General features: G+C 46.0%; 2 protein-coding genes across 13 annotated transcripts in view; one reads left to right on the forward strand and one right to left on the reverse strand.

Moving 5' to 3' along the window:
* Positions 1-414: 414 nt before the first annotated feature.
* Positions 415-18,335, reverse strand: PURG (purine rich element binding protein G). 7 transcript variants are annotated; one of them, XM_065684948.1, is made up of 3 exons: positions 18,050-18,333; positions 16,009-16,843; positions 415-2,927 (listed from the first exon to the last, which is right to left on the reverse strand). In XM_065684948.1, the coding sequence occupies exons 2-3, from the start codon at positions 16,828-16,830 to the stop codon at positions 2,907-2,909; spliced, it is 843 nt and encodes a 280-aa protein (XP_065541020.1). In that variant the 5' UTR covers positions 16,831-16,843; positions 18,050-18,333; the 3' UTR covers positions 415-2,906. The 7 variants fall into 7 exon arrangements, 6 of the variants coding, with proteins under 6 accessions (XP_065541020.1, XP_065541028.1, XP_065541037.1 ...); XM_065684956.1 differs by lacking the exon at positions 415-2,927 and adding an exon at positions 2,967-3,184; XM_065684965.1 differs by lacking the exon at positions 415-2,927 and adding an exon at positions 2,967-3,181 and having other exon boundaries at positions 18,050-18,332.
* An 83-nt stretch (positions 18,336-18,418) lies between these two features.
* The window catches only part of WRN (WRN RecQ like helicase), a 48,499-nt gene continuing 41,487 nt past the window's right edge, over positions 18,419-25,430 (forward strand). For 4 of the 6 annotated variants that reach the window (XM_065685016.1, XM_065684975.1, XM_065684996.1 and 1 more), the window contains exons 1-4: positions 18,419-18,502; positions 21,032-21,146; positions 23,122-23,237; positions 24,946-25,091. In XM_065685016.1, coding sequence (XP_065541088.1) covers positions 21,051-21,146; positions 23,122-23,237; positions 24,946-25,091 — 358 coding nt within the window. In that variant the 5' untranslated portion in view covers positions 18,419-18,502; positions 21,032-21,050. Of the gene's footprint in view, positions 18,503-21,031; positions 21,147-23,121; positions 23,238-24,945; positions 25,092-25,430 lie in introns of those variants that run through there. The other 2 variants (XM_065685006.1, XM_065685024.1) reach the window with 2 other exon arrangements.

Raw genomic sequence — 25,430 nt, forward strand, 5'->3', positions numbered from 1 at the left:
CATCAGTGCCTCCCATTCAAAGACAGGCTGAGAAAATTTGGGCTGTTCAGCCTGGAGAAGAGAAGCTGCATGGAGACCTCAGAGCAGCCTTCCAGTATCTGAAGGGGGCCTACAGGGATGCTGGAGAGGGACTCTTCATCAGGGACTGTAGCGATAGGACAAGGGGTGATGGGTTTAAACTGAAACAGGGTAAGTTCAGGTTAGATATCAGGAAGAAATTCTTTACTGTGAGGGTGGTGAGGCCCTGGCACAGGTTGCCCAAAGAAGCTGTGGCTGCCCCATGCCTGGCAGTGTTCAAGGCCAGGTTGGATGGGGCTTGGAGCAACCTGGGCTAGTGGAAGGGGTCCCTGCCAGTAGCACGGGTTGGAACTGGATGAGCTTTAAGGTCCTTTCCAACCTAAACTAGTCTGTGATTCTATGAGTCTATGATGCCCATGTCCAGCATTATGAGGCACGTTCCTGGGGGGAGTAGAATAACTCCAATACATTGCCCTGCTGTAATGATGATGCCTGAAGATGGGAACATTGGACCGCAGGGATTGCATGTTGAAAGCAAAACATTTTATTACTGTCGGTTAAGCTTCGTAATGCACACTTATCAGTAAGATAGAGGTTATATGGAGATCACTTTGCTTGCTACCAACTACAGCTTCTGGGATTAAATGCAGCAGCTGTTGAGCAGTGTGTAACAGGACCAGCAGAAAGGAAAAGGTAATAATGTACAGTTGTAATGGTGTGTGGGGGTAGCTTGGCAGAAAACAGTTGAAATTCAACCAGAAATATTTTTTTTCCTGCTGTACCAAAAGCTATAGCATCCTAGACAACAGCTGGTGACTAAGTACTGCCCTCAAAATGCACCCCTCCAACTCAACACCCACCTCAGCATCTACCACCTCATATGGGCCTATATTGCAAATTCTGCATTGACACAGAATCACAGACTGGTTTGGGCTGGAAGGGACCCTAAAGCTCAACTAGTTCTAACCGCTGCCACGGGCAGGGACACCTTCCACTAGAGCATGTTGCTCCAAGCCCCATCCAACCTGGCCTTGAGCACTGCCCTGTCCTGTCCCTACAAGCCCTTGTCCAAAGCCCCTCTTCAGATTTCTTGTCGGCCCCTAATTTAAGCACTGGAAGCTGTTCTGAGGTCTCTCCGGAGCCTTCTCTTTTCCAGGCTGAACAAGCCCAGCTCTCTCAGCCTGTCTCCAGAGCAGAGGTTCTCCAGCCCTCGCAGCATCTCCATGGTCTCCTCTAGACTCGCTCGAGCAGGTCCACATTCCTCTCGTGTTGGGATGTGTGTTCTGCCGTGAAGGCAGAAAGATGGATTAGAACTTGTATTTAACCTGAATTTAGTGTCATTGGTTAGCTCAGCAACAATATCTGGTGTTGATGTATATGTGTGACTTTTGGTTTGCTTTCCGTAAGTTTCCATGCAATGTTTTTGACAGTTAAGTGCCATCCTGAGAGGGCTTCTAAAGAATGTTTCTTCCAGCATAAATTGCACTTTCAATGTAAGATTGTAAATCCAGTTATCTTTCTTAGAGGTCAGAGGTCAAGAAAAAGCTATTTTGGGCTGTCTAGTAAAGAATCACTAACATAATTTTAATTTAACAGCACCAGCTTTTTTAGCACAAATCAGTTTACCTTCCAGCCAGTCTCCTACAGGCAGCTTCAAATTGCATCAAACCCTATCCAGAGGAACTCTCTGTTCCGATCACTCCTTTCAGCATTGCAACTCTTATTTCATGTTATTTCTGCATTCATACAACATTCAAAGGGGAGGGAGAAAAGGTTTTCACTAGTAAAAAAGGAATCCAGCTGTTGCTAGCACAAAACTACAGATTTTTCTTCTTCTAGGAAACAAAGTGCTTGGCTGGAAAGGTGGGAAGCTCTTGGAAGACTGAAAACCTGGAGGAGGAGGCTAGTGTTTAGGCTGAGGCAAGTGAAAAATTCCCATGTTTAAGCCTCTTGCATGTTCTCTTTTGCACAGTATCTTCAGTCTTGCAGAGAGGAAGAGGTCAGCGTAGGGTTTTTGAACAACCAGAGAGAGCACCTCTAGGGCTTACTGCCACAGCTCGAGGGCTGCAGTATGAAGGAGGAGGGTGAACTTCACTTTGTGGAGAACCTGAGAAGGTGAGAAGTTAAGAGGATCTTCCAGCTGGTCATTTCTCTTTCTCCTCCTATGACAGAGGGACTGAGAAGGCTGCATTTCCCTGCAGGAAGGCACTTCAGAGCCTATCTCAGGGGAAGGTTTGGAGACAAACAATGGGGATGATAGATCATCCACTCCAGAGAGCTGCTGTGCTCTCCAAAACAGCCCGCAAAGTCCAAGCCGTGGCTCAGTCTTCACTCTTTTTATGTCTTGGCTCATGTCTCAAGAGCTTGCTCCTGTACCTTTCTGCTCCTCTTTCGGGGGGCTCGCAGATACACTTTGGGGATGATATCTTCTCCTTTACAGGTCAGCCAGCAAAAGTGACCACATCTTTGCCAGGTTTGAATTGCAGTCCCTTCCCATTCTTGGATCATCTCAGAAATGGCAAGCAGCTTTCAGAAACCATGGGCTGCTGCTGAAACCTGTGTGTTGTCTAAAAGGGGATAAGCAAATTTAGGGAGGTTACCCCTACTTCAGAGGATGTCTCCTAAGAGAAGAAAAGAGGTGAGAAAAGCAAATTTGCTGCTGCAGGGTGGAGAAAGCAGGCAGCACGTCTGCCTTGTGCTCTGGATTGGGATGTTTCTTGGGGTTGCACACATATCAGCACACTGCCAAATAAATTGACAATTTTAAGCTGTTTTTAACAGAAAAGTCTCTCTAATATGCCTTCATGAAGACAATCCACAGTTAAAAGCTGGCAGCATCCATGAAAATGTTCTGCTTTGATGGTGCCTGGTCCTGATGTCTTCTTGCATTATCCAGAGCCAACACAGGACTGTAAGAGAAAGGAGACCTGGCAGAGGCACGGCTCTTATCTCAACATCTTCACACGCAATTTGCTATGGGCATGCTCATCCCACGTACCCTAATTTACTAACCCACATCAAACCTTCAGGTTGATTTCCAAACTGATGTGGAAACAGGAAAAAGGGGCTCTAATTATTCTGCAACCAATTTAAATGTCCTGGGGAGGATGAAATCCTGGCAACGTTTAGCTGGAGATGTATAATTCCAGACTGCATCTTAATTCTGCTGAAGTAGAAAAGAAAGAAATGAAATTAAGGTTCCACATCACAAAGGATCCAGGCACAGCATCAAGTTGTGGTGAGAAGCAAGAATCAAAGCTCAAAGCAATACTTGTAGCAGATGCAGTAAAACTCATCCACAGGGAAACTGTTGTATGTTGTCTACAAGTGAGATGCTGCATGCTAGCTGCTTGGAGGAAGCAGCTAGCCTACAACAAGCATATGATCAAACCTGCCCCAGGTAACTGGTTCATGCAACCCTACTTGACATGAGAATGATCACAAAGGGAATGAATGGCTGTGAGGTTAAATAACTACTCCTTTGCTGCAGCATCACCCCAAGCCCAACAAGAATCTGCTTCAGCATAGAGTTAATATCTCCCAAAGCCCCACTGTCCATGCAATGGCTGCAGAAGCAGATGAGAGCTGCAGGACAGGATGCCTTTGTGGTCCATGGAATGGTTAAGGCCAAATCACACACCACAGAGACACACAGAAAATGACCACTTGGGAAAAATATAACCAGCTATGTACCTTTTTGTCCTACATTGGCTGCAAAATGCAAGGGGACAGAGAGAACTGAGGCCCATTTGGGCTTTGATAACAATTCCAGATAGGTTCATAAGCAAGGGCTTAAAAAGAATTGGTGAATTTCTGAGGGAAAAACAGATTTTAGAGCCCTTGACATGAACCAGACTGATAAATAACTCTTAAGTGGTCAAACAGCTGTCAACAGAAGACGAACAGAACAAGCAGGACTGGGCCCTGCGAGCAAAGCAAGAGGAAAATGTCCCTATACACTAAGCCATATAAACATCTACAGGTGTTGCTACCTGTGTTGGTTTAGTGGCCTTGACGTTTTGCAGCCAGGTGGAGCAAGAAATAAAATGCCAGTTTAAAGGATGTGCTCTGAGATAAGAAGCACGATTGGTTTACCTTGTAAAACACAGTGCCTGTTCTCAGCTTTTAAGTGTTTGAGCCAAAAAACTTTCTCTAATTTTACCAGGATGGGGGGGATTATTAAAAATGGTTAAATTAAAAAACTTCACCACTAGCTACAGTGATGTGTACACAACCTTCAGGAATGGCCTAACAAAACCTTTTCTACCTCAGGGAGAAAGGAAACCGATCACAACAACAGAAGACACTACAGCTTTACAGGACTTAAAATAATTTTCTAAAACTAGGGGTGGAACAGGAGACAGACATGTTAAATTAAGCCCAGCTGACAAAATCCCCTTGCCAAAGAGCTTTTAGCAGCTAGAAAAACAGATATGGTTTAGTCAAAGTTTTAGGGCTGGCCCTTGGATTCAGTTCTTCCCCCCTGGTATTTACCATTGTGAATTTGCAAAAGCATCAGAGCTCAAAAGAAACATAGCAGTCTGCCCCCAAATCCTCCCTGGACTGGCGGACTAATTACTGGACACAGGCAAACTAGTATAATCCTGAGCCTGCCACCAATGGTGAAGAGAGAAGAAAAGGTTCTGTGTGTATTAACTGAGTTATAGGATGTAGGATAAATACCACTGCAAAGCACTGAATCAAAGCCTTGCCCTCTGTTCTTAGCTGCTAATGGCCTGTGCTCATCTCTGCTGTGATGCCTAGCTGGGAAGAACTCTTTTAAAAGCAGCACTGGCACAATGCTACTGTTTTCAAACTCCTTTCAGGGTTTATTGGTGTCTCAGCAGAGACTGTGCTTGGAGGCAGCTCAGTGTATCCCAAACAGAAATATGTATGTTGACTGCACGCTGAGTTTCACTTCATCCAGAGTACTGCTTCATCACCTCTCTTCTGTCTCTGTCCTTAGATTCCTCTGTCTCTGTACTGTCTCTGTCCTTAGATTCCCCCTTTGAGCTTCCCAGAGGAAGAGATGGTCTTTTTACATTAGGTAGTTCCCAATCACCCAGCAGCACAAGAAACTTCTCCACACCAAGCTCAAAGCAAAAATGACAACTTGCAAAGCAGCAACAGTCAAAGGGGAATTTCCAGAGACAAACCAGCTCCTGTTCAACCCCCATTATGGAGGGAAGTGATGTAAAAGCCAACACACAACATGCTTCAGCTCACCCCTGTTATCGCAGAACAGCAGGGATAACTAATTAATGTTAAAAATATCAGGACTGCACTGGCACATTCAGCCTTTCCCCTAGGAAGAAGAGGGAAGAAAGAGCAAGGGCTGCTTGTCAGAAGTTAGTCGTAGGCTTAAATGCACATCTGGAAGGCGCTTGGATATATGTTAAGTGATTATAGAGCAGTGTGAGAACCTACATGGAACAGGAGGAACTCCTCTCTAGTCTTCTTACACAAAAGTGCCAGATCTCCTCACAATAAAAGTGTTACTAAGGAAATTCCAATTAACTTTCAGTACAGCTAAAGCTGCTGGGAACTGGGGAAAAAACCCAAACCCAGGGTTCTTCAGGTAATTATCCTCCTTAGCTGGGTGGGATCCGATTGCAGCACAGCCAGGAAGATGGCGACACAACCACGTTAAGGCAGCTTAAAGGCTCTCTGAGTGAAATAATGTGCAGCTCCCCACCTGGGAAATCAATAGAGGGGCTTAAACCATCTCTGGAGGGAGGAAGGACATCCCTGTGGAAGACAGAGCTACCTGGGACTCAGCCAGTGCTGAGCCTCTCGCTCACTTGGGGATTATTTTCTTCCAGGTCCTGGTAATGACCTGATGCTCTGACTCTGTTCAAAAGCAGAATGAGGTCTTCCACTGTGGAGTGTTTTACTGCTAGAAAGATTGGGAAGAACTGAAATACAAGTGCTGGCTGGTTTTGCTTTGGGATACTAACTTGTAAGAGATGAGTAACAGACATACTGAACTAATACTGCAGGAAATCAGAAAGGAGGGAAAGATGGAGCATGGGCATGAATGATGATGATAGGAGAGGAAATGGGAGAGGCAGAATGAGCAGAGGAGGGCCAGTTCAGACAAAAATCTTAGCTAAAGCTAGCAAAGTTCATGTAAATATTCTGGTGACTATTCACATTATTGCATGATGAAACTACAGTTTTCTGTAACAATCCTTGGAGATTTGGGAACGCAAGGGAAAGCAGGTATTTCCAAACCAACTGGCATATTTGAGAGCTTATACTGTCACTAGATGCATTCTTTACATTTGCATTTAAACAGGTATCTTGATAGTGTGAGAGTTACTGCTTCTATTGTGAAGATTGGGAAAATGTCATCATATTTAATATTTAGGAGGGTATTTAATATTTTGGAGAATGCCTGTTGATGGGCTATTTTTCCTATGTCTAATTCAGAGATAAGCAGAGACATGAATGATAGATAGTGCTCTGCTGCACCACCATGTACAGCAGAGTTTCTAACAGGTTTCTATTGCAAACATTTGTAGAAAATGCGTGCTCTGGCACTTTAATAGTCCAGATCTTCTAAAACTATTAAAGAAGGGCAAGAACAGTGAGAAATGTCTGAGTTGGTAGTGGCTTTAGCAAAGAGAACCTTGGAGGACACAGAGTTACAAACCGGTCTGGAGGCAGCAAGTAAGCTGTTGCAAAAAAACATCCTACTGGGTGTAGAAAACCTTGATTCATTTGCAATCCTTCCACTTGAAGCTGTAAAAATGCCTCTCCTGATTCTGGATTCTGTAATTCTGGATTCAAGAAAAAGACAGACTCATCAGGAAGCAACAAGAACATGACGAGGGCTAAAAACTACTCTTGGTGGAAGGCTTTGTGTTTGTGTAGAAAAGGAGGCAGGAGAGACCTGACAACAGTCTTTAATTATGTAAAAGAGCTGCAGCAAGGAAGGGAACAAACTGTTTCCATATCTCCTCTTGAGAGCATGGCCTGTAAGACAAAAAGCGTTGGAATTAAATGGAAGCAAGGGACACAGAGGTGGACAGCAGGAAAAATATCTGAGGGTGGGCAGGGTGAACCACTGAAACAGCGTGGGGAGGGAGGCTGGGAATATCCATGACTAGAGATTTAAAAAGGCAGATTCTTTACAGGTTGTTCAATTTGGGTAAAATAAAGATGCTTTTTGCTGTGTAGACCCCTGGAAAGTACCATTAGAGGCACCCTCGTACTTGCAAATTTAAGTTTAGAGTCAGTTTCTGCAGACTATGGAGCCGGCCTGGCTGAAAACCAGTGTGAGGAAAGGGTTGGATGTAGCCAATCCCTCCTCTGAATATTGGACCACAAATCATGTTTTCCTGAGGTCCCTGCTAGTTCTACTGTTCTACATCCTAGACAGTGTCCTCCTCACTTTTAGACTTTGATCCTTCCTCCTTCTTGGAAAGGAAATTGGAGGTGGAGGAGTTCTTGAAAGGCTTGTGAGACTCCATTCAGGGTTGAAAACCGAAATCTACAACTTGGCGTTATGAACAGGCCACTAATGTATCTTCATATAAACAGTGGAGAAAAAAGAAAAAGTCGGAAAATTGAACAAGCGAAGGTCAGGAAGTGCCAGGACTAAGGATTATCTGAGTAACCTTAATTCCAGCTGCTTTGCACATATGCATAGAGAGCTAATTATGCAATCTTATAACTTTCCCTCCTCCTCTAGCATATAGGTTTCTTTTTTATTTGTTGTTCTGTATGCAATCTAAGCCTTACCTACATATACCTTCCAAACACTCCATATGTATCAATGAACTTCTTGTTTTGCTTTCAGAGATCATCAATATTGATTGATATCAGAGCATCACAAAATCTCCAATGCCAAATGCACTCGTCTTTATCACTCCCTTTGAGGTAGGGAGGTATCAAGGTATCATTCATCTTGTTTTATCAGTGAGGAACATAGGCACAGGCAGAATAAACCCAAAGCGATCCTGTCTCCATCATCAAGAGGCCTAGCTTGAGTCCAATAGCTTTTCTAGAGTCCTCAATATTATTACAGGACTTCACTGTGCAAAGCACAGGTTTCAACAGCTGGTAACACCAACCACTTTTGTACATCAGGCCTCAGGGTACCAAGGCTGGTGCACAGGTGATACAAGTGGTGGTCATCTGCAAAGCCTTGTTAAAAACAACACAAACCCCTTTGCAAGGACAGGTTCAGAGTGTGTTTCTCGAAAGCTGCTTTCTTTCCCCTCCAGCCTTCAGCAACACCTTACTTCTGCAATGGAAAAGAGCAGCTGCCCCATTGATAACATAACCCTCCATCACACAGCCCAGCTAGTTCCTGGAGCAGGAGGCAGGCAGAGCAGTGAATGCAAGGCTCCAGTGAAAAGCACACAAGCATCCATAAATTGGGATGGCAGGAGCAAATATTACAGGCTACCAACGCTTATATTCTCCCCTCCCAGGATCTACCTCCTTCCCCAGTTCTGCAGGACTCTAGCATTGATGGTGCCACCTATTTCTCCCAATAAACAATCATCATGCTCTGCGATTCCCTGGAACACGAATCTTGTCCTTGCTTCCTTCCACCCCCTCCTGCCTTTTTGTTCCTGTGCCTTCGTAGGAAGTGCTTATCTCTGCTCTTACTCCCCCTCTCCCTCCACGTCGTGCCAACAACACACACTCAGAGCAATGACCAGATAGGAATACTTGTAAGAGCTCTGAGGTTAATCTGTGTCTTTAATCCCACGTAACTCTTTGCTGTTTTGAGATGCATATTCTATCGCATGCAATTTGTAGTGTAAAGATTTAACGTTAGTAGTATAGTAAGTTGATATTCCTTGTGAGTGCTCATATCGCATGTTGAACATCTCTGATACGGAAAGCAGAAAAGATGACAGCTACCATTTTAACATCTCAAGAGGAAGGATCTATTGGAAACAGGAAAAAAATACTATTTTAATAGGTATAGGTATATATATATATTTAATATTCCCCTCTCCCTTCTCTCTCTGTTAATTTGTGTGTCACATATATATTCACAGATGTTAGAGCAGTATTGTGCTTAGTGGGGCTGGGCAAAAAGCCTTAGCTATCTTCCAGCAAACCGCACAAAGGGCCATCTTTTTTTCCAATTAATCTCTGCATGATGAATGATCAAGATGAAAAAACAGGCAAGTGTAAATTTCTTCTGCCTACAGGATGGATTTCCTCCACCATGGTTAAGAAACCCAACTGACCAGCTGACCCATCCCTAACTAGGAACTCCCAATATCCTGTTGAATACCAGTACGTCGGATGATGGGAAATGCACAAAAGATGGAATATGTTCTTCTTTTATTTACGGTGGCTACTCTCTACAAAGCTAGCAATTTCAATTTGCCAACTTGTCCTGGGTTTACCAGAAGCCGTTTTTCTCCTTCTTAGTACCTGGTGCAAGCTCTGTGTTTTGATTTCCAGCCTGGGCAGAGAGCTGATAACACCGATTGTTTTTAATTGTTGTTAAGTAATGTTTATTCTGGCCAAGGACTTTGTGAGTCTCATGCTCTGCTGGGGACGAGGGGAGGCCGGGAGGAAGCAGAGACAGGACACCTGACCCAAGCTAGCCAAAGAGGTGTTCCATACCACAGCACGTCATGCCCAGGGAGGTAACTGGGAGTTACCCAGAAGGGCACGGTCACTCTCTGGGGGGGGGTCGAACTCGTTCGGCGGTGGTATCGTATTCTCTTCTTATTTTCTCTTATCAATATTATCATTGGTGGTAGCAGCAGTGATTTGTGTTATACCTTAGTTACTGGGCTGTTCTTATCTCAACCCGTGGGAGTTACATTCTCTCGATTCTCCTCCCCATCCCTCCGGCAGTGGGGAGGGTCGGGGGGGGGGGTGTGAGTGGACGAGCTGTGTGGATCAGTTTAAACTCAAGCGTTTCAAGGTAGCCTACCAACTAGGAAGATGGACTAGCAAATTGTTAATGATGGTTTTATTGGGGTGGCAGCCAGGCACCTTGAGGCTAGACCAATACCTCTGGATAAAGTACAAGCACAGACCACGTCCAATAAGCATGGAAAGGCCAGGAAGTACATCCAGCATACACCTTTCTAGATGTTAACGTACATAACAGCGCCCGGAGGCTGAAGGTTCACATTTCACATGATGCCTCAGCATACAGAAGGAACGATCTAATTGCATCCATCACAGAAATGCCAAAATGACTCCCAGCTTCTAAAACCTCAGTTTATGCTTTGACATCTCTGGAAAACCACTTCTTAATCCACGTAATCAGGAGTTCCTCATATTTAATTTTACCTCAACACTTTAATATAGTGTTGCCTTTGTGGAAGTGCAGGCACAGAAGTGAACACAGGTGCGAGAAAGTATCAGGAAGAAAAATTGGTGTCAGCCCGTGAAACCTTCTCCAGATCTTGCAGAACAGAGAGCCCAACGGAGAGCATGCCCTACAGCTTGGAAATAACTTGTGCTCACAGAACCATATTACTCATACAGTACCATTGTACCAGGTACAATGGCTTAAACCTGCTGCCACCTCAACCCACCACCAACATGCCCCAACAAGGGGTCAAGGTCTGTGCTCCCAGCCTGCTGGGCGTCTGTGGGGGCATACCACACTCTCCCAGGAAATCTTGGATACACTGGGCAAGCTTTGCTTCCCAATGCTGGAGCAATCAACACTGGAGGGATGATTTGTTTTGGCAAAGGCTGTGGGGTAACTGCCTTGCTTGGCTACTGGTCATGTCATAAGCTACTTCCATAGCTTCCAGTGTAGCCTTTATTTCCACTCTTACTTGGATAAACTATTTTGAATACAGCCTTTACCTGAAGAGAATAGAGAGGTAGGAGGGGAAACGTGAATTTTAGACATCACAACACATTAAGTAATAACAAAATAAAGGGTGTTTTAATTTTGGAGGAAGCAAGATAGAAAATTAAATGGAAGGTAGACTTCTCTTTAATAATTATCTGATTAATTGTATATATATACTGTATGTACAGCAAAAGTAGGAATGCCATAGAACTAAAATAACTTCTTAATTCATTTTCCACCTGGTGCAAAAATCTGCCCAATAAAAATACATAATAATAAACCTCTTTCTGCTATAAAAATTACTATGCTCAGACAAAAGGGCTGCAAGTCAAGTGAAGAGTAGGCTTCCTAACCACAACCATCTCCCTTCACTGTGAGCTTAGGTCACTTCAACAGACCATAGGGGAAAAAAATTACAAAGTCATTAGACAATGACACCGTTAGCAGAAAAAGGTGTGCTGACATTGATTTTGGTAATTGCTTGCATTTTATTCTTTTTTTAATAAAGGACAGGTTTTTAGTGCTTCTACCTGGGATTTTATGAACGTGGTAGCGCAGATTTGCAGAGCTAGGGGGTTGTAAAATGGCATTGAAACATGATGTTACCGACAGTACCTGCAGCTGCCTCTTCCTTACAGCTCCCATCCCACCTCAATGATGCCTTCAAGGAAGAGTTTTGCCTTCTTTTGGCTACTTTTTCCCTTGCAGCCTTGCCAAAAACCTAAGGTAGGAGAGTGCTTACAAGGCACATAAAACTTAGAAGGTCCACGCAAACACAGGGCTTTGAGCAACCTGCTCTAGTGGAAGGTGTCCCTGCTTATGGCAGGGGGTTGGAACTGGATGAGCTCTATGGTCCCTTTCAACCCAAACCAATCTGTGATTCTATGAAACAATGTGCAACCAGCTCACTGTGAAATCATGTGTTTATCCAGACCAGTAGTAGGAGAAAACTACCCCCTCTTTAGACTGTGTACTTCAGATAAATAAGATTATTTTGCAACAAACAACTACAGGCTACAACATACTCACATAAATATATTAATGTCTATATGTGGACATGAATTTGTATATATCGGATACAGATAAGAAACACTTAACGACAACAAGTAGATTACCAATAACTGCTGCAGCTTCTTGCTGGGTAGAGTCCGTCATCCAGACTTGAAGTGATGAACCTACCACAGTGGGTTCTGCCATCTTCTTTGGAGCACTCAGTGGGTCACCCTCACCGCACCAGTGCGAAAACATTTCCTAACCCTCCACTAGCACACCCCTGCCTTTACTTGATCTAGAAAGCCAGCTTGATGGGCAAAACTCAACACAACTGCATACGAGGCAGCCACTTCCACCCAGTATAAGCTTTTAGGGACTGCCCCATCTTCTGTGCCAGCAGTGGGAAAAGCCAAGCCCAAGGGAGCTGCTGGACTCAGCTTTGTCAAGACTATAGGTGGAAAACCTTGGTTTTAAGCATCGGAAGCAACATTGGCAGCCTGATTTGCAGAAAGGGCAAGGAGCTGAGGATGCTCAGCAGCTCTGCAAACACTAAGTCAACCCACTCTCAATATAGTGCCCGTCCTCCTCTGAGTGGAGCTGGACCAAGCAAGTACAATAGGTCTCTAACAGACACATGCATGCAGGAGACGGCTTCTTCCAGCCTTAGATTACATCACTGAAGCATCCCCTTACCAGAGCAGGAGCAGAAATGTGCTCCTACTATTATTTACACAATATAAAGTGCTTTACAATTTCATTATTGAACTGACAGACTTTCTGCTGGGACCATACAATTTTGAAACAGAGGTGAGGGCTTGAACAGGAAATTCTCTCATGAGAGAAAAAAAAAAGAGGTTCAGACTGGTGCTCTTCACCCTGTCCTCCTAAGGATTGTTTTTGGCCGTTCTTTCTAGTGCAAATAAGCTTTGTGTTTTCTCAAGTTTAAGGGACACGGCAGTTTTAGGGCATCAGGAAAGAACATTTAAAATGCATTAGGGATTCGGCATTCCTGAGCCGATTCATGGGCATTCCTGTGCATGAGCAGCCCACATGATCACTGCTCTCCTAAGCTGAAGACACGCTGCCAAAAATAACAAGGGACCCATTCATGAATCTCACCATTAAAGTCTTGCATTGCCACATTTCCAGTGAGCCTGTATTACCCTCCATCTGCAAACACTAGTGCTTTCCATTGTGGAGGACACCCGTGGCTAGTGGTTTACCCACGGGGAATTGACTACAAACATGAAAATACTGATCCAGTTTTGGATACTAAGGTGCATCCCATGCCAGAAGAGTCAATTTATTAGTGGATCCTGTGGGATACCTGCATGCCAAAACCGAGCCTGACCCAGTAGCCAGCAGACACTGAATTCCTGGGTGATATCTAACTAATGCTATTGGAAGACCAATCCATTAACTAAAGATAAACAGTTTTTTAAAAAAATGGGCAGATAAGCAAAGCAATATCACATCTTTTTTCTTTTAAAATGGTGAAGAAGGTATCCCTTTCCAATCACTTTGCCCAATAGATCCCAAATATTTTCCTCACTGATGCTAAAGGAACACAGGGAAGGCATGATCACTTACGACACAACACAGTCACTCTAATTCTAACATAGGAGCTTCTATGATCCCTTGAGGGAAAAGTAGGCTGGGATGGGGAGATGTTAACCTTGTAGGGGAAGAATGCCAGGTAGGAGCAGAAAGGAGGACATAAAAAGTTTGTACATTCATAGCTCCAGTTTGTTGGAATATAAGTTAATTTTTAACTCCAGGCACTGTGACAGGCAGCAGCAGTTAGCGATACGCTAATGTGCGCAACAAGGACTCATTTACTAAATTCTGGTTTCACACAAATAATGGGATGTAGAGTTTTTTAATGTTGATTTTGTTTGCAATTGACCTGTTAAAACCACTGGGACCAAAGCCCTAAGAGCAATGATGAACCAGCACCCGCTGCAACTCCCAGCTGATCTGTTACGCTCCAGTATCAGTTGAAGCAGTGGGGTGAGAACATCTCTCCCAGAGTTGAAAAAGAACCTGAAGGGGATGGGAATAATTGACATGAAGCCGAAAGCTTGCTTGCTGTATCTGCTACGTGTGGTTTTACCTAAAGGGAGAATCACCTAAAACAGTGAAATTAAATTACTTACTTCTTGTCACAACTGTAACACTTTTCTAAAGGTTCTTCGGTGACTTTGGTGCAAGCTTTGATTTTTTTTTTTTTTTTTAAGTTAGAACAGATCAACTAGTTTTAGTTTCCAAACTACAGTCCAGATTATCCTCTTGGTTCCCAACTCTGCATCCCGAACTTTTCTTGTTATGGTTAATAACGTTAGCAGGTAATAGCATTTGGCTTGAGTGTGGCCATGCAGTGTGCAGGTGGGTCCAGACTAAAAGTGATCAACAGTCTGGTTGGAGATAAATACATTTCTCAAGAGATTAAATAAAAATAAATAAAACCATGTCATGGTTGCATGGGAAAACAGCTGGTCCACATGAACACTAGGCCATTCTGTTAAAAAACAATTCAAATTATGATAAATATCTGGTAAGACACGTTAATGCCTCCTTAAAAAGAATCTTAAAAGTGGGCAACATGTTACTGGAAGTACCCAGAGCTCCATCAAACTTCTGCTGGTTTCAGAGGGGAAGGAGCTGGTCACCCAAAGGCTGGAAAAGCCCCTTATGTTGATTCATGTTTTAAGCAACGATAAGGAGTTTTCAAAACCTTTCAGCAATCTTCTAAACAAGGAATTGTACCCATCTTCCCTCCAGAGACTTCAGTGGGATGACACTGAAACCACTGATGGTGGCCTACTGGGAGCTGAATTGCTCCATAAGCTCTGAGCGGGTGGGAAGGGGGTGATGGCTGGGCACAGATATCATCTCCTAACAACACCACCACCTGTAAAATTAACATGACAAAAAAAACAACTGGGCGTAAACCACCACTTCCAAGGCACCACCAGTAAATGTGAGAGAGATGCGTTTTTATACAAGCCCAATGGTGCACCAAACCCACCCCAAGGTCTTTCTTGCTGCAGGAGGAGAAAACCAGGTAACATCGCGAGTGCATTAATCTCATATCTGGGAGAAAGCCTCAGTCGTGGTGGTCCCTCCTCCTCCAAACCTCCGCTCCATCCCCAGCTGCCTGCTGGAACTCACTACTATGTGCCGGAACACAGCTACTATGAAAATACCTTTTTGTATTTTGGACAAATGCATTGAAAATGAAAACCAAGAAATCACCAGCCTCACATGGGCAGAACACGTACATGGGTTATTATTCATTGCCATTAATTCAGAAGGCTTAGTGCTCAAGTGGAGCTTTGCTATCCCAGGATATTCAGGTTATTCGTTCAGCACAAAACTACAGAATGAATAACAAATCTTTACCAGCACGTGATAAAGGTCTGACCAGTTATCAAGGTTTTACCCATGCAGGCTATCAGTTCAAACTCCATAACCAGCAGCTGCCAATTTAAAAACCTCTCTCTGCCCTCATACCCATACCAGGAATTCACACAAAGTTGATTTTTATCATAAACCCTATGGATGTGCTGCTCAGCCTATGAACCAAATACAAGCAGAATTCAGTCCTGGAAAAAAACATCATAGAAACTGATACATTTCAGCATAAGGTTTGGGGTTTGGTTTGCTTTTGTATCACGTTCGGAGTGCAACACAAGCCTTATCTATACTACTTAAAGGTCAGAGTGCCAGATTTTGTTTTGTGCTGATACGTGTACTTCCATAGTCTTCAACACTCAAAACAGCTGACTCAGACGGACTTGGAAGGTCGGTACTTTCATAAGACACACGGAGATGATTTGGGTGTAATTTAACAGACTCCTGTAATATTACAGACTGGAGTTAGCAAGAACTACCGGAAAAGGACTTTATAAAAAAACCCAACAAATCAAAAGGGGCAACTAGGAATTACTCTAGGTCAGTCCCTCTTACCAATTTCTGCTTGTTTTGTTTATTTTGCCAGACAGCCAGTCCAATGCACTCTATTCGAGACCCTCCTGCTCTTCACCACTGTCCCCTCTGGCGTCCATCCTTTTTTCTTTATGGCTGTTGTAAATTCTCCTCATCTCTTCTTCGTACTTGATAAAATTTTCCCCAAACCGTGTCCACGCTTTGTAGGGAACCGTGATGGTGTTACGGTAGGGCGGCCTCACCTCACTTACCTTCAGGAAAATGCCGTACCTGTTGGATCCCACGTCGAAGTAGAAGCGCTTGTTGTCCACTCGGAAGGAGGTGCCCTCGGGGAGCTCTGGAGGCTCATCACCTCCCCCCCGGCGATCCTCTATGTCCCCCTCGCCATATTCTTCTATCAGCTGGACCAAAGCATCCCTGAACTCAATCATCCCTTGCGCTGGCAGGACGATCGTCTGCTCCTGTCCCAAGCTGTGGCCAAAATAACCCATCATGCCAGGTCCTCTACTCATGGTTTGTCTAATCCGCAAGAAGCGCCCTCGCTGGTTCTCCTTCAGGTCCAGGTAATACTTCCTGTTGTCCCTCTCGATGTACTCCGTTTTGAGGACGCTGTGAGGGTGCTCTTCGGAGCAAATGGACACCGGAGGCGAAGGCGGCGGGTGCTGCTGCCGCCTCCGCGGATGCTGCTCTTTGCCATTGCTGTGCTCATGCCGGTGACCGCTTTTCAGGCCCAGGTGGGCATAGTGCTCGATGAAGTCCCCCAGGCAGTCCTTCAGCTCAGCGGCCACGGACAAGGAGAGGGTCAGCTTGCTTTTCCTGATATTGTCCTGCCTGCCTCTTCCTATCCAGACCTCGGCGATCTTGAGGAAGCGGCCTCGGGAGCTCTGTTTCACATCCAGATAAAAGCGCTTCTTCTGGATGTCCACCCTCTTGGAGGCCAGCTCCTGGATCTCCATGCAGCCCCCCTGGGAGGAGGCTGGGTAATGGTACTGCTGCTGGGACTGGGAATAAATGCTCCTGTGCAGGCCAGAGCCTCCCAGGTTCCTTCCTCCTCCTCCTCTCCCTCTTTCCATTTTTACCAATCAGCTGGAAATAATACAGAACAGAGACACAGATGACAACATCAGCACCAGGGGCCTGCTCGGCTTCTCGGCAGTGTCTCTGTTCAGCGCTGCTCTCCCTACAAAGCCGCCTGCATCCCTCTCCGCCGCCACAGCACGCAGCATCGCAGCAAAAGGATCCCGGGTGCCGTTCCCCTCCCCACCTCCGGCTCCCAGCCAAGGGAGCCTTCCTTCCAGCAGCCCTAGTGCCGTCACCCTCTGTCCACAATCCAGCAGGCCTCCCTGCCCTGCAGTGGAGAGCGGGAGCCCCAGTGGGGTGGGTTGGAGTGTCCCCGCTGGGAGGGTTGTGACACTCGTCCCCTGGGGGCTCCTACTCCCCACTGCAGCGTACCCCGACCATGCTGCTGTGTTCCCCTTTCATCGATCTCTGCTGATCCTCCCCAGGGCACCGGGGGAGGGCACTGGGGTCCTCCCCAGCACTGTCCCAGTACTACCAGCCCGGTACTCCTAGAGCCCTAATATTGCCCTCCTAGTGCCCGTAGACCTTCACGTCCTGCCCCCAGTACTGGCCTCCTCTCCCCGCCACAGCCCCAGCACTGTGCCCCAGTGCCCCCATCACTGCATAACCTGCCCTGGTGCCCCTAGTGTTTTACCTCCTGGCCCCTGGTAGTACCCCCTGCCTCCCAGTGGCCCCAGTACTGCCCTCCTCCCCCCCTCCCCACCCCATCACTGCTCCCCAGTGCCACCCATCACTGCATCTCCTGCCCCATTGCCCCCAGATCTTCACCTCCTGCCCCCCCGTATTACTCCTCTGTCCCCCAGTACTGCCCTCCTGCCTCCTCACTGCCCCATCACTGCTCCCCAGATGCTCCACATCACTGCATCTCCTGCCCCAGTGTCCCCAGAACTTCACCTTCTGCCCCCTAGTGATGCCCAGTGCTGGCCCCCCACTGCCCCCAGCACTGCTCCCCAGTGCTCCACATCACTGCATAACCTGCCCCACTGCCCCCCGAGCTTTACCTCCTGCCCCTCCCAAGTGCCACCCCAGCACTGTCCCCCTGCCCCCAGTGCCCCAATACCCCTCCAAGTACTCCCAGTACAGGCCCCCGCATGCCCCCGGTGCCCCAGTACTGCCGCCCCAGTGCCCTTCAGCACAGCATCTCCTGCCCCATCGCTGCTCGCCCCCCCGCACCACACGTGCCCCGGCACTGCCCCACACCCGGTCACTCACCCCACAGCGCCCATCGCCGCCATTGCCCTTCAGCAGCAGCCGCCGCCGCCTCCCGCAGCCGGCAGCCCCGCCGCGCAGAGCCACGGGTTGGTGCACCCCCGCCGTCCGCCCCGCCCCGCCCCGCCCCAGCCCCGCCCGGCCGAGGACGACGACAGCGACGGCGGCGGCGGCAGCGCGGGGGGAGCCTCGGGCTCGCTGGAGGGTGTGCGGCCCGCTCGGCACCGGGACTACGCTACCCACGATGCCCCGCGGCCTCCGCCTCACTCCGCATGCGCGATACCTCGGGTAACCTCCCGCCGCCGCTGCCCGGGGAGATGCGGGGGGAGGGGAGAAGGTTGTCTCCGTGACGTATTAAGAGCGCGATGCGCGGTGACGCATTATGCGTGCTCCGTCGGTGGCGCCGTGTTCGGCGCAGCGTCCGCGCCACTGTGGGGCTCCGTGAGCGGGGCGCAGGTACCCGGCGCACGGCGGGCCGGGGGATCCCGCTTCGGTAGCGGTGAGGGGAACGGGCCGCCATGGAGCCCGTCGGTGCTCGGAGGGCAGCGTCCCGCCGCCGTTTCCGGCCTGCTTTGGGCACTGCCGGGCACTTGGGCACCGGGAAAGGGTCGCTCCGCTGCTTTCCTGCCCCGCAGGACCGGGTGGAAGAAGGCGGGGAGTCCTCCCAGAGTACAAGCCGCCCCCCGGGAGGGTTCCCGGGGTGGGCGCCCGAAGACGTTGAGGTGCTGGAGCTGGTCCAAAGAAGGGCAGTGGAGCTCGTGAAGGGTCTGGAGACTTAAGTGTGATGGGGAACAGCTGAGGGGCCGGAAGGGGGTGTGTTAATCTGGAGAAGAGAAGGCCTGGGGGGACCTTACTGCACTCTGCAACTGCCTGAAAGAAGGATGGAGCTCGGAGGTGGCTGGGCCCTTCTCCCAAGCAGCAAGTGGCAGGACACAGCCTCAAGCTGTGCCAGGGGAAGTTTAGATTGGAGATTAGGAATAATTTCTTTCCCGAAAGGGTGATCAGGCATTGGAGCAGGCTGCCAGGGAATGGCGGAGTCACCATCCCTGCAGTGTTCACAGACTGTGTAGATGAGGCCCTCAGTGACATGGTTTAGTGGTGGCCTTGGCAGTGCTGGGGTAATGATTGGACTTGATGACCTTAAAGGTCTTTTCCAACGTGATTGATTCTGTGATTCTAGGTGAGGTGAGTTTCCCTTGAGGAAGTGAAATGTTTTGACCCTGTGTGAAGGCTTTCCCACAGCCCCATCTGTGTGGCCATTTGTCCTGGGGGATCCTGGTGCCAGCTCAGGGCAGGTCTCATGCTCATAGGTGCAATTTCTTGGTGTAACACCAGTGAGGTGGGTGATGCCATGGTGAGAGGCACTTGCTCGTGTGGTGTTGCTGCTGAAAGCGCTCTGTGGCTTTTACTGGGTTTTGTGGCAAACATATTAGGGTGGCAGATGGTGGGATGGGTGCTGCAGAGTGTCCTGTCCTGTTTGTAGAATCCTGGAGTGGTCTGGGATGCGAAGAACCTTAAGATCATCCAGTTCAACACTGCTGTGGGCAGGGACACCTTCCACTAGACCAGGTTGCTTCAAAACCTGTCCAACCTTTTGTATCTCTGCTGGTTTCTGTCATTTACCTTAGTTGCAGCTCCCAGGAACAGAGTGTTTCTACTTTAGGCATCTTCGTAGCAGCTCTTTTGTTACTGTTTTAGTAAAATGTTCTTCTAAAGTGTTTTTTTAGGTAGTAGCTCATTATGCTACTGCAAAAGTGGATAGATAACCAAGGAAAGCCTTCTGCCTACCCTACATAATCAATGAGAAACATCAAAAGGTGGCTTTGAGTACTGAACAACTGAAACAGCATGTTTTGCGTATGATTTGGACCTGCTTCTTGGTGAGGAAGTGCAACTGAAAAGTGCGTTCTTACATACAGTAAGAACATACTGCTAAGAATATACCTACTATGTATATGTACCCTGAATTTGTTGTTGAGGTGTTGAGCACCTGGGGACTAGTAGGAGGAAGCAGGATGAGAAATTTGTTTGTGACCTGTTTGAATCTCCAGTGGGATTTCTACGTCACACTAGAAGCAGTCTGTGGAGAAGCTGGAACAGCTCTAATACAGTCATCGTTTGCTCACAACTTGGAAATTCTGCTCTGCTTCCCTGGAAGCAAGCCCAAGTCATTAGGGCTGAAAATCTCCTGGTGGTATAAACTGCATCTCTTCCTAACTTAAGTCTCTTTACTTTAAACTTACAGCATCTCTATGGAGTGCTCTCTATTGCCTTCCAGAGAATGTACCCTGCTTCCTGATGCCGTGGGAATAAGCTGTCTCTGCTCTGAACTCATTTGGTTTGAATGAAGGGCTGGCAAATTGCTAAGCAACCTCAGCCATCATCCAGTCGGTGCCAAAGAACCTAGCAGCATGTGCCTTGTCTGGCTGTAGTTTTCCCTAGAAATTCTGTGTTTTTCCTTACCTTGATTGAGGGCTCGCAGCTCTGAGGTCCTGTGTAGGCAGTGAATGTCTTGGGGTGATATTTGTGAGAGTCTGATCGTCCCTGGTTTGGGTTTGAGGTTTTAGATGTCTGGTTCCTATACTGTTATCTAAACCGCCACATCAATATTTGGCTAGGTAATGAGGGCTGTGTTGACCAGAAATGGCAGTAGGTGTACTCTTCTGTTCCAAGTCACTGCTCTCCATAGAAACAGACTCAGTTCTTTTTCCCATAGGATTTTAAGAGGTTTTTTCTGTGTTTTGTGGTGTTTGTTTTTGTTGTTTTTTTTTTTTACCTTATTTTTTCTTACTGATGTGAATAAGAATATAATGCCTAAAGGTCTTTTGATATTCAATGTGGGCAGCTCTGTAGATGTCTATTCTTGTGCACAAACCCTTTTAAGTTCAAGGTAGTGAACTTCCATCACCTTGTTCTGGCCTGATGATAACAGCTTCTCTCTGTACAAACTGACCATTCTTTTTTGTCCTTATTTTTATGTTGAAGTAAGAGAAATGTGGAAAAAATGAATAAAATGGATTTGCCAACTACTAGTCTGCAGAGCAAATATCCACAGTGGATGCTTACCCAAAGCCAAGAGGAAATTTTGAGTGATAAAAAGGTATGTCATTGCATGGAGGAAGCTGAAGTTTGCCCTGTGTTAAGTTAATAAAGTAATTAACAAATTGATGTACACTGTGTAATAAAACAACAGTGGAACAATTGCATGTAGTTATACCTGTTCCCCTGACATTTCTGAATGGTTACAGCTGTTTTATCCTATGAGCTGTAATTAAAATTAGCTCCTCAATTACTGGTTGATGACCTTGCCAAAGGGTTTTTTTTTTTTGAGAGGTTTTTTGGTTGGGTTTTTTTAATTAAAAAATCATGTTGCCGTTGCTATTAGCTCTGTAGAAATTTAGTCCTAACAGACTTGAATTTCAGTGTCAAAACCACCCAAGTACAGGGAGATTTTTGATGTGTTGCTCACCCAGTGTTGTAGGCTTTACACCAGGAAGAACTGGGGCCGGGGGGAGATTATGTAGATAATCAGAAAGCTCAAAATGCAGCGACCTCAAGCTGCAGGCTGGCAGGCAGGTTTGTGCTGGGAAGGCCCTCTGGCTTTCTGCACTTGCACGTGTGCAGTGTTTCAGAAGGCTCTGCAGCTCAGAGGTATCAGAAGAATTAATTGATCATAAAGATTATGTCAAATTCTGGTGTTCCAAGAATGTTAACATGTTCTTGGATGGGTTTTTTCCTGCGTATAAGAGCAGTTTTAGTATAAAACTTCTCACCAGAAGTGACACCCTTCACTTGTAACATCTGGAACTGCTTTAACAAGTAGAAAACTGAGTGGCAAGCAGGAGACTCAGTTATTATAGAGCAGCAGTTAAAAATTAGTAGTGTGGATATTACTATGTCATTTAACCAAGATGACTTCCATGTGCTGTGGTACAGCAGTGGAACCCTGCTTCAGTCAGCAACTGGAGGAAGGGTTTTGATTAAGCTTTGGCTGTTCATTAACTGGAGGGAATGTTTTATTGTGCAGGCATAAAATCAGCACCATCTTTGTTCCAGAGTCTCCCCCTTCCAAGCAACTTCTTTCAGAAACTATATTAAAACCTCTTTTGTCTGTTGTGGCCCCTTTAGATTAACAAGGTGTTGGTTTTTAAGTGCTAATATGGCATACTTATCCATATTTGGTATTACTGGCATTGTAATTTACTATGTATTTTGAACCAAAATCAAGTTTTTTTCAGGTAGGTAAACTATCAAAAGTTCTGCAATTCAATTAAGTTTTACCTGTTGAACTTTTAGTAAATACCCTTCTGAAAGGGGGGGGAAATGTTAACTGGAGTGTTACATTTCACCTTACTTGTGTGCTTAAAGCTTTAGTTTGTAAGCCAGTAATCATCAGTTGATGGAGGACAGTGGTCCTTTTAAATCCTTCAAATAGTTTAAATCCATGGAGTTTAGGTAAAGCTTTGTGAAGTTCCTCACACACTGTATCTGGCAGGGTTAAGTGAAGTGGGCTTGCTGAAATGTGGGACCAAGGAAATAGGGGAACTGAGCTGTTTTATACAGGTGTACTGAAATGGAGATGTGTTTGAGGATTTTAGCGTGACCAGATTTGAATGACCTGAAGAATTACTCAAGTTATTGCCCATTTTAAATATTTTTGTCTCAAATGAGAGATGTGCAAGTGCTACAGTGTTTAAAATAGTGTTAAGGGTTTTTTGACACTGTCTAAAATGCTTATTTTCCCTAACATTGTTCTTGAAAGCTAAAAAATCTCTTTGATGGGAAGAATACAATAAAAGTAATTGAGGTAAAAACTCAGCCTGCAGGATTTCAGTCTCAGTGCTTGGAGCTAAGCAAAGAAATGGGGGCATGGACCCAAATGTTCCTAAAGGGGGATGTCACCCTTTTGTTAATAAACAGTGCTGCTGCCCGTGTGTGTGGAGCACAGTTATGTTTCTCAAGGTTTTAGGAAACACTGATGCCAGCCTTGCTGGGACACAGCGTTTACATTGCATGCAGTGTTTGATGCTTTTGTGTGGCCAGTAACTCAGCCTCTTCCAAATGTTGTTTGACAGAAGTCTGCTTTTCAGAGGAGTGTTTTGGAAGATGGGCTGCCATTCCTAGAGTTCCATGGCTCTGTTGTGTACAGCTATGAAGTCAGTGACTGTTCCCTCCTTTCAGAAGATATCAGGTAATAGCTCTTACTCAGTTTTTCTTTTTCTTTGTGTTTTCTTTAGTGCTTTTTCCTTTCCAAGAAGGATTTGGCTTTTCTCCCCATTGGGCTATACGGGTTTAGTTTCTCATTTGGTCTTTATGTTTGGTTGGTTTTTTTTGTTTTTTTTTTTTTCTTACGGGAGATGCCATTACTGACCCTTGTGGTCTCTTTAAGCAGAAGCAGTAAAGGCTCTAACACAGGTTTTCTGCCTTCCACAATATGGATAGCATGGAGAAGTATGAGCTGTAAGAAATCAGGTGCATGTGCTAATTCATAACTGGGGACTGTATGTGTCAAGAAAAGATAGTATATTAATGATTCAAGTTATTATTCTCCACCTTTTAGTGCAATGGGTTAGGTAAAGAGCAAGCTTTCAAGGGAGTATAAATTACTCCACCTTTTGTATCTGGCTGTTTACTAAGGCTTGTGTATTGGGTTTGCATGGTAAGGTTTTGGTAATGGGTGGCTCCTGTGAGAAGCTGTTAGAAGCTTTCCTTGTGTCTGATGGAGCAAATGCTAGCCAATTCCAGGATGGACTTGCCGCTGGCCAAGGCTGAGCCCATCAGTGATGGTGATAGCACATCTGCTATAGATAATTTAGGAAGTGGAAAAAAACCTGCACAACTGCAGCCAGAGTAAGGAGTGGGAGATAATATGTGGGAGAAACAGCTCTGCAGACAGGGAAGTTGGTGAAGAAGGAGCGGAGAAGGTGCTCCAGGCACTGGAGTAGATCTCCACCTGCAGCCCCTGGAGGACCCCGTGCCGGAGCAGGGAGATGCCCAAAGGAGCCTGTGACCCTGTGGGAAGCCCATGCTGGAGCAGGCTTCTGGCAAGACTGAGGCTGGAGCAGCCTGTTCCTGAAGGACTGTACCCCATGAAAGGGACCCACACTGAAGCAGCCTGTTCCTGAGGGACTTCATCCATGGAATGACCCAGGCTGGGGCATTCATGAAGAGCTGAAGTCTGTGGGAAGGACTCATGCTGGAGAAGTTCATGAAGAACTGTCCCCTCTGGGAGGTACCCCATGCTGCAGCAAAGGAGGAGTGTGGGGAGTCCTCCCCTGTGGAGGAAGGAGCACAAAGGCGCTGTGATGAACTGACTGCAGTCCCCATTCACCCTCTCCCTATGCCACTGATGGGGAGGAGGTAGAGAATTTGGGGGTGAAGTTGAGCCCAGGCAGAAGGAAGGGGTGAGGGGAAGGTGTGCTAAGATTTGGCTTTATTTCTCATTATCCTGCTCTGATTTACTTGGTGATTAAGTAAACTAATTTTCCCAAGTCAAGTCTGTTTTGCCCATGATGGTAAGTGATGAGTGATCCCTCCCTGTCCTTACCTCAACCCATGAGCCTTTCATTATATTTCCTCTCCCCTGTCCCGCTCAGGAGGGAAGAAATAGTGCCTTAAGGGGGCGTATCTGGTGTCCAGCCCTGGTCAGTCTTCCACAGTTTGCAATGCTACTGTTTGCATGTGGTAAGGTCTGCTAAAGCTTGAGGTTTCTTGAAGCTTTTGGGAGCAGCAGGAATTTCACAAGCCTTATGGTCTTGATTTTAAAATGGTTTCTGTGTCCTGTACATGTGAAAGGGGATGTGCTAGCTCTTAATTGTTTTTTATGTAAGATGATTTATGCCTGATAGCTTAAATACTGGTAGAACATGTAAACATGAAGAATATCTGTTTCTTTTCAGGCAAAGTTTATCAGATGGGTCTGCTGTTGGATTTGATATTGAATGGCCACCATCATATACTAAAGGAAAAATGGCCAAAATAGCAGTAATCCAGATATGTATATCTGAGGAGAAGTGTTATTTGTTCCACATCTCTTCCATGTCAGGTACTGTATTTTCTTTCTTTCTTATTTGTTAGGGCATGAGTTGCCTTCTGTTTGCTGTGATTAAGTTTGAACTTAACCTTTGAGCAATAGCCAATATTTCATGCTATGCTGGATAGTAAAAATCCATCCTTCTCTTTCCTGCTTATAATAAATGGATTTATTCTTTGAGTATTGCTGATGCATATTAAGTGGATCTTAGCCCAAGTCTTGCCCTGTGTGCTGGCATACAGTGTCTTAAGGTCTGAACAGGGCAAAATGATGTTACTTGAATATTAATTTTCTGTTTTGGAAAGAAGATATGAGTTTAGCTTTCAAAATTTAATTCCCTGTTTGTAGGAA

This window comes from Lathamus discolor, chromosome 1, assembly GCF_037157495.1.
Source record: "Lathamus discolor isolate bLatDis1 chromosome 1, bLatDis1.hap1, whole genome shotgun sequence".
NCBI lineage: Eukaryota > Metazoa > Chordata > Aves > Psittaciformes > Psittacidae > Lathamus > Lathamus discolor.